Source organism: Pinus tabuliformis, chromosome J (assembly GCF_031772625.1).
Source record: "Pinus tabuliformis cultivar Carrire ecotype Pingquan chromosome J, CPIR1, whole genome shotgun sequence".
Taxonomy (NCBI): Eukaryota; Viridiplantae; Streptophyta; class Pinopsida; order Pinales; family Pinaceae; genus Pinus; species Pinus tabuliformis.
Window position 1 is genome coordinate 1459392354 of NC_142295.1, and position 9208 is coordinate 1459401561.

The window sequence follows — 9208 nt, forward strand, 5'->3', positions numbered from 1 at the left end:
TTTTGCATCTTGTTTTATGTCTTTTCTTACATCTTTTTTTTTTCCTTTTTTGCACCCAAGTTTGCATCCCAAATTTACACCATTATTTGCATCATCATTTGGCATATTAATTTGTAACGTTTTTTGCTTCTTTTTAACGCTCAACTTTGCATCTTATTTTACATCTAGTTGTTGTCTTTTTTTGCATCTAATTTGGTGCCCATTTATGTGTCCTTGTTTTTGCCCAATTTGATATCCTTTTGTATGCCATGTTTTGTTCCCTTCTTTGTATCAACTATTGCACAATTTTTCACTTCTAATTTAAAACACTTTGTATGTCAATTGTTTGCATTTTGTATTAATTCCTAGTTTAACATCCAATTTTACTTTCAATTTTGCATCCATGGTTACATCTGCATTTGACTTCTTATATAGAGTATATTTTTCTTTACATATATGACCCCCTTTATAGATTCATAGTGAAATATATGATAGTTTCTAAATATCATTAAAGCAGATATCACAATTCAAAATCATTTGTAAAGAAATTTAAGAGAAATTGACAACATCCATCCAAAAAAATAACAATGTGTCATTAACAATTTTCAAAACATGTATAAAATAGCAACATAATACTAATAAAATCAGTATTATTTTTAATCAAAACAAGTAAAATTCAAATATGATTAACAAATCAAAATATTTCATGAATATCGTTATTCTACGATAAATTAACAACATACATAAATCAAACTCATCGTATGATTACAAAATCAAAATGTCTCATTGATATAGGGTAAATTCACAACACCCATCTAAACATAACAATGTCATTCTACACAATAATTTCTTCATAAAAAACAATGCATGTGCATGCCTAGCTACCACCACCAAGATCATCCTCATGATCATCTTGACCATCCTCATTACTCTGATCCACATCATCACCAACACCGCAACTATCATCATCATCTCCTCCTTCACCACCATCATCCTCGTCATCTCCTGATATATGTTGAACATAATTTGGATCATCGTCTTGGCAATCATTACCTATAGCATTCTGACAAAAAAAATCAATATTACATGTTAGTATTAATTACATAACACAACGCATGTTTTTGTTATACAATGTTAACCATAAAATGAGGTAAGATATATTAGCATTTGCACCAGATGTTGCAAAGGAAACGCCATAAGGCATAAATTGAAAAATACAAATACAACAAAAGAATACTTTGATAAAGAATAAAAATATATTGAATGCTCAAATCAATGCCCCATTAACTGGAAGCATTTAGTAGACATATCTATCAACATTAGGATTATACACAATGATCAAGAAATTTTCCATATACAAACAACAAATTCCAAAACAACCTTTTGTCACATCCACATTTTAAGAAATGCCTTGGAACGTGATCGGAATCTTCCATATTGCCTTTTTCATTATGCAGATAAATCTTCCATATTGCTATTTTCATCATGAATATTGTTAGTTCATTGTTGTAAAGTGTTAGTGTGTTAAATTCAATACTATAAGTTCGACAAGTGAAAAACATTCCTCAATTAGCATAATATTCATTTTTCTCTCACCGTGTATTTTTCAGTCAAAGAGCACAAGTAACATATTAACATGTATTTTCCCTTCATTATTTTCATCATAGAGCCAAGAAATCTACGCCTTATCTATAAAGTAACAAAAACATTTTGAAATAAGTTTAATATTTCAAGCCAGTGTCTAACCTATAAAGTAACAAAAACTTTTTGAAATAAATTTAATATTTTAAGCAATTGACTAACCTACTTTAATAATTGAAAAATTCTCAAAGATGAATTATACTCCATAATAAGAGAGCCAACATTGGAGCCCATACTTTCACTAAAACCAAAAGAAACACAACCACTTGTTAAGAAGAAATTCAAGTAATAATAATAAAACAAAAATAATAAACATTAAAGTATAAAATGGTATTTCCAACACACAAGTATAAATATACATGCTCTATGTCCATTGTTAGATTAAATGGGTGTGGAGAAAATTAGTAGAGAACCCAAAATTGTATTTCTAATTAGGATGGGTGGAGAAATGCTTTAAATGCGGGTTGTTGTCATTCTAATGAAACCCTTTGCAAAGGGGATGTTAAGATTCTGAGAGAAAAGCTAGGCTTGGTAGAGAACACCTTCCTTGTTAAACATTCCCCTACTGTAACCAAAAGGAAAGGGCAAGAGAAACAATAATTAGGTTTTTGTTCACAAGTTGTACAAAATATATAGGTGCTATTGATGTTTGAGTGAATAATGGGAGAGATTATTTATGAAATTGTGATAAGGCGCACCTAGTTTTGTCAGAAAGAGGCATATTAATGACAAGTACATCACATTTAGGTAGCATTTCGTCAAGATTTGTCTCCAATGTTGCTCCAGTTTCCTTTTCCAATTCGGGTCCAATAGAAAGACGGTCGTGGTAAAGAAGCTTACAATTGAAGGGCTGTACAAACGAACGCAATTCAATTCAACATCATGTAATGTTTATTATTATTAGATTGAAATTTTGAAACAAACAGCATGCATGCGTAAGAATTATGGAGCACTGATTTTTGAAAAGAAGTTTGCAACATCATGAAGTAGTACTAGATCCTAAGAATGAATACCTTCAAACGCTTAAGTAGTTCTTTGCCAATACACCCTGCACCAATAGAACCAATAGTTTTCCCTTCTAGATCATATGACCTGTAAGAAATTGCTGCCACTTTCCAATCACCCTCAACAATTTGCTTATATCCAGGCACAAAGTTTCGCATCAATATGAGAATGCGCATTAGCTCATCTTCTGCCACGGACACCACATTACTTTCGCTGATCTTCAACCAATGATGATACAAACAAATCAATGGAATTAAAAAATATATCCAATATAAATAAAATGCGTTTTTTTAAAAGTAACTCCTAAAGTGAGAAAAATAAAGTTAAAAAATATAACAATGACAATTGTGTAGTTAAAGTGTAACCAAAACAAAAATATATATATACAACAATAGAATAAATAAAATGCGTTGTTTTAAAAGTAACTCCTAAAGTGAGAAAAAATAAAGTTAAAAAAATATAACAATGACAATTGTGTAGTTTAAGTGTAACCAAAACATATATATATATATATATATATATCAATAGAATAAACCTATCAAGTGTGGATCAAGCAGTTTGTGTCGGATTTAGCCCATAAAATGTCATTTTCAAATTTAACAATAGAATAAACCTATCTAGTGTGGATCAAGTAGTTTGTGTTGGATTTAACTCATGAAATGTCATGTTCAAATTTAATGGAGAGGGGTCCATTTAATGGAGAGGGGTTGAGAGTGGGAGCCACTTGTGAAGGGTAAAAATTATTCCGTAAGGCACTTAGTGAGACAGAGCCTTGCACAAACCTATTGACAACATCCTACAATTAGACAAATCATTCTTCCATCAACCATTGGAGCTGATCTCAACCTAAACGTAGGTCACCACGGTTAAAGAGAGGACATCATAACGAAACAACGAATTAAACATGGAACCATCATTTCTAAAGGAAACAATGGTACCTAAAGCTGTTCGAAACGTTCGAAGGAAGGAGCAAAATGTCATTTATAAGAAAATAGTAAACTTCGTCCACAACAACGCTACTTAGGGTGGAAATTGTTGGGAAAACCACCACAAGAAAGGAACAAAAAATGGGAAGGCTAGAAATGCAATTATCTTTGCCCTTGAAATGTCTGCTAAAAGGAGAGGAGAGTTCGAAGGAAATTAAAGAACTCAAAAGGCAGTCCTTGGAGTCATCATTGCGCGATTTGAGAGAGCTTCCATTTTTTGAAAGAGTTGTTTTACTTGCACCTCCCCTCTCCATTTTGTTAAAGAGTTGTTTCACTTGTTATGCTAGAGTTGTTCGGTTGTTATGGAGGAAAGGCATTCAACAATTTTCAAATTTGAACCTCTTTAGCATTATAGTGTTCCACCCCTGATTCAAGCACCTGAAACTCTCTGTTTTATTTACAGGAAAATAAAGAGAGTGTTAGTCTATCTGTGTTCCTCGAGATATAATGCCCCATATCCAAAATACGAAAGCTACAGGAGAACAGTTATTACACAGTACAATCTCACCATTACAAAGGAGTCGATAAAAGACCAAATGCATTAAAGCTTTCCAAGAAATTGCAAAAACATACAATAACACAAGTGAAGATCAAGGTAAATCTGCAGTACATGTTGGATTGGGGATAAAGCCAATATCATAGCATGAGATTGACAATTAAATGAGTTGTAAATAATAATGGAATGATATGGAATTGAATAGCCTACAGGCTGAATATAAACAAGAGAGTTATTATTTCATTGTTATTAATTTATTATAAAATCACATTTTTTAAAACAATAACTATTTTTATTTCAATACCAACCATTAACTAATTTCTAAGAATAATTCTAATTATTGTTGTCCACTTCATCTTCTTTCCATTTCTGTACCATGAGGGAAAAACCCAATACCATTCCTATATCTTAAAATTAACATTAAATATGTCAAAATAGCTCAAGCATATTTTTGCAAGCATATTTTGGAAAACAATCATTACATACGGATTAAACAAAGAAGAGCGCTTTGAGATCTTCCGCAAATCTTTCAGGAATGTAATAAGAGCAAAATAAAACCCATGGGTAAGTACAGCCAAAAGGATAATGAATCAATCTAGTCACAGTAAATATCAATATGATAATCCAGGTAAGATGTATTGTCACTTTTCCTGATTTCAGCCCTCTTGGCACCGGTAGGTTACCTATATCCTTGGGAGAGAGATAAGGTGGTTCCTGTAGAAAGGAGACAGCGGACAACAAAATATTCAATTTAATCAATTGGATTATGGTTCGAGCCCCATTTGAGAGTAGTGGGGCTTGGCAATAAGAGATCCAATGATATCTAACCAAGCCAGGGAAGCCAAACTGTTGTTGAAATATTTGTCCGACAAAGTGGCCTGGTGGAAAGATGGACTTCGCCATAACTATTTCAAACAAAGTCGGTGATAAAAGGATCCCCTGTCTCGCCATTTTGCGAGTCCTTGGCCCGTTTCCTTTGGAAACACCTATCATGTATCCCACGCAATGGCAAGTGCATTAAGCTTGGGAATACAGTATGGACCATCCACCTATTTCTCAAGATGTGTCTCTCTAAGACGTGAAACCCTGGATGCTGGATCAAGGTATAACAACCCTTTTCCTTGATGGCACCTTTAAAAGAAACCTGGAATGGCAGGGGCAGGGAGCCTTCATTGACTTCAGATGAAATCAAGAGAGTCGATATTACGGCAGGTTGGTATTTTCGTGAACAAACAAGTGAAGGCTCAAGCCCTCTTCAAAGGCCTCCAGCTTCCTGAAGCTCAAGGGGCCTGCTAGGCAACAGTGGTGGGTGATTCAATGATTATTCTAAGAGCTACTGTGCACGTCTCTTCCAAACAGTGATACACAGCCCATTGGCACAAAAGAATTATTAAAAAATGTGGAGCTTCAGCCTTCAACAAGATCAAATTCCTTCATGTCTCAAGGCATCAAAACGATCAAATTTCTTGAATCTTCACGTCTCAAGGCATCAAAACGGGAAAAAAAAACCATCAAACTATCTAATAGTAGCATAAATGTAGGGATACAACAGAGTGTCTGCACTAAAAGTCTGGAGAGAGGGATGGGATGATGTCAATGGTGGTGGGAACCAGGCTATTGGATCACTGTTGGAATTGCCAAAAGCTTAAGAAAGGATCCAGTTGTGTGATCCTACGGGAGGCATAGGAATGATGATGCTCGGCTCTCCTATCATCTAATGTCCAAGCAAGGAAACTCTTGAAAATATTATCTCTGCTCTGCTGAATGTAGGGCTAGTCTAATAGGTGGAAGGTGGCTAATGTGTAAAGATGGCTATTGTCCTTGGGCTACCTTAGCTGTTCGTGTTTAGTGATCTGTGGTATTATGACTCCTCAAGTCACTATTAAACCATGAGAACCATGCCCAGGCAGACTAGTGTGACATTGTGGATGAGAACCAAAACTAGACTCCTATAACCTCCTTTTTCATCCTTTAAATTGCAGAATTAACTGACTGTTCTAGTAATCGTTCTTGAGCACCTGAAGATGTGCACCCTAAATAATAAGAATAATACCCTGTAACATATGAATAGTCCATCCTGTGCATGTAGGATATGCACATGAGGTCCAATAAAATCACTAACCAGAATACCAGGTGTTATTAAAGCCTCTACAGGTTGATATATATGAATGTTACAGTGTGCAGGAGTATGATTCAATTCCATACGAAAATACAAAACATCTGATAGGATTTCCTTATACCTCATAGGCAAACAACCATTGTCCCTTCTATAGATGAGCAGAATAAGTGCTTGGTTCTCTACACTAAATAAAGACAAAGTATAGTACTTATTGCTGACAAAATAGGATTTAAATCGTGGTTCAATTGCTTGACATTCAGCTGGTCACAGAATTGTAGAGTGCATAATCATAAGTGATGTTGCGAGCCTCATTGCTCAAAGTCTAAGGGTCTTGCGAGCCATAATCACAGCCATGTATGGCATATCTTGTGATTATGGCATTTTATGAGGTCAATTCTTGTGAAGACATTTCAGTTTATAATAAATTTTGAACCTCAACAGAGTTTTGGCAAGACCTGGCTGAGCTAGGACATCAACAACACAGCTGATATGAATGACATAATCTAGCCTCAAGAGGGAGCCTCTTTTGTTTCATCACTCTAACAATCTATGAAGTGGTGGAAAGCATAACAACTTCCCCTTGAATATGACACCTAAACTGAGTACAAATCCTAAATGATGCAGCCCTTGGTGCATGTCTCTCAAAGTATCGATATTTCAAATGTTGAAAGCTCTTGTGCCCATTTGATATGCATTCGATTGCAGTTCCCCTGAAGAAAGAATCTTATAAAGGTGAGGCCATGGCCAATATGTTAGCCATATCCATTGGAGTTGCCATTGCTTGACAACTTTAGTGTGATCAGTCCCACCATGATTCACATGGGCTTCTACTCAACACTGGTTGTTGCTATTGTAAGAGTCTTCAAGCTCGTTGAACCCATAGTATTGATAAGTGTATTCTTTGGGTCTCTGGTTTTCAAATTCTGCCTATGTTTTCCTCTCAGTATCATTATTTCAAATGCTGAAAGCTCTAATTCCCATTGCTGTGTATTTGATTGTGGTTTCCCTGAAGAAAGAAGCTTATAAAGGTGAGCCCGAGGCCAATATGTTGGCCATATCCATTGGAGTTACTATTTCAGCTTATGGGGAGGCCAAGATGAATGCATGGGAGGTGATTCTCCAGTTAAGTGCAGTTGCATGTGAGACTACCCAATTGGTTCTCATACAAATTCCACGAACATCAAAAGGGATTAAGTTGAATCCCATCACATCTTTGTTGCTCCTTGTTGCCTTGTTTTTCTCAGCACCCCCTGGGCCTTAGTAGAATACCCATTTCTGATAATCAGGGTCTCTTCCTTTGATTTGGATTACATGACATTTCTGCTTGTGCCTTGGCTCTTAATCTTGCAGTGTTTCTTCTGATAGGAAAGACTTCAGCCTTGACTATGAATGTTGCTGGTCTTGTCAAGGACTGGCTGCTCATAACATAATCTTTGTCTGTAATAAATGAAAAGGTTACAGTCATAAACTTGAGTGGGTGTGGACTGGCTTTTCTGGCTGTCTGTTACTATAATCATTTGAAACTTCAAGCTCTCAAGTCCAATGACAACCAACCAAAGTACCTCAGCAGTGCAGCTGATGCCAATGATGAAGGAGAAGGTTTGATAATGACGAGTGGGAGATTCTCAATCAGAGATTCAGAACCAGTAGAGAAAAATCAAACTCAAGCTTCAGGATTAGGTATTTAGATCATTAATATTGTCTTGTGCTAGAGATTACTGTTCTTGGATTGGCTCCTCTATGCCCAGATCTATTTGCAGGGAACAGGCCAGTCATTCACAGTGAAGAAGATAATGACAAGATTAGTGTATAATGATGGACAGGATGGTGCCATGGTGCCAACCTAAATCTCAAGTAAGGAGACATTTGTTCATCAATTTGTCAAGAAGCATGGCCTACAATTCAATTGCTCTAAGCCTATCACTTCTTCCACCTGTCAAATAAATTGTTTCCTGTTTGTTTAGTTGACTATGGTTCTAATAAATATACTATTGTTTGATGTAAAAAGACAAAACAAAACAAAAAATATGGAAAGTTGTGACCCCATTTTCTAACTACAAATTGAAATCGGATTACCATAGTGACCTGCTTATTGGAATCAAAAAGGGGGTGGGTTATGCACAATCCTCCGTATCATTTGCTATTACCAGAGATAATTAAAGCCACCCTAAACTCAAGTCTTAACTATGCTGATAGGGTGTTTGGGGAGGGGGATCCCTTACCAACCCACTATAATCTGCACAAAAGCATCCTAAGAACATATGCAAAATCAACCCTTCAATGAAATGATCCAAGAATATAGGTGCTCAAACATTGATTTTATCAAAGAAAAATACAAGACAGAAAGAAAAGATCATAACAAGGATTAGAAGAGTCTAAGAACAGTGCTCACTGTCTACAGAGCCAAGACGAATGCAGAAGAGTTCTTCCTTCAGTTCCCCATCTGAGAAATCAGTTGCATGCCAGACCCAAGTTTTATCACTACCTGCGTGCTCCTGAAGTGACATTGGGGAATGAACTGCAAGGCAAAAAGTTGAAATATTTCCAGAAAGTTGAAATATGGCAAATTTTTCCAATCAAGAACTCTAAATAATTTCATTAGGACAAGGCGTAGAGGATTCATGACGGCGACAAGAAAATAATGGCGCTTTGCAATTTTAGCACTCTCTTGCAGAAAAATACCTTTTCTGAAATCGTTTTGACCGCGAAGAAACGCGGATGAACTGTTGGAAGTCGTGCAGAGAGAGATCTGGTGGCTCGTGGATCGATTCTGGGGCAATGTTTATGCGATTGCAAACCATGATTGTTCATATGCGAGCTACTGAGCTCGTTGAGAGGGATATGCGCAATGGCGCCAAACTACCAAGAGGATTTGAATTTAAAGGCGGGATAGAATATCTACCGTCCGATCATGTCATCGACGGCCATATATTTGTGTTTCAGTAAAACGGATTTTCAAAGAATTTGAAATATTATACATTT

At 35.9% G+C, this 9208-nt stretch overlaps 1 protein-coding gene across 2 annotated transcripts; it reads right to left on the bottom strand.

The window, feature by feature from the left end:
* Positions 1-736: 736 nt before the first annotated feature.
* LOC149232869 (formate dehydrogenase, chloroplastic/mitochondrial-like) lies at positions 737-8923 on the bottom strand. 2 transcript variants are annotated; one of them, XM_089376595.1, is made up of 4 exons: positions 8619-8917; positions 2634-2843; positions 2319-2470; positions 909-1042 (listed from the first exon to the last, which is right to left on the bottom strand). In XM_089376595.1, exons 2-4 carry the CDS (start codon positions 2799-2801, stop codon positions 1033-1035), a joined length of 330 nt encoding a protein of 109 aa, XP_089232721.1. In that variant the 5' UTR covers positions 2802-2843; positions 8619-8917; the 3' UTR covers positions 909-1032. The 2 variants fall into 2 exon arrangements, with proteins under 2 accessions (XP_089232720.1, XP_089232721.1); XM_089376594.1 differs by lacking the exon at positions 2319-2470 and having other exon boundaries at positions 737-1042; positions 8619-8923.
* Positions 8924-9208: the final 285 nt, after the last annotated feature.

What these genes read in the sequence shown, in the direction of transcription:
- LOC149232869 (XM_089376594.1), bottom strand. Translation starts at nt 2,801, where the DNA reads ATGCGCATTCTCATATTGATGCGAAACTTTGTGCCTGGATATAAGCAA. An exon ending in AACTACTTAAGCGTTTGAAG is followed by an intron (nt 1,043 to 2,633) that starts GTATTCATTCTT and finishes TTTTTTTGTCAG; the next exon opens with AATGCTATAGGTAATGATTG.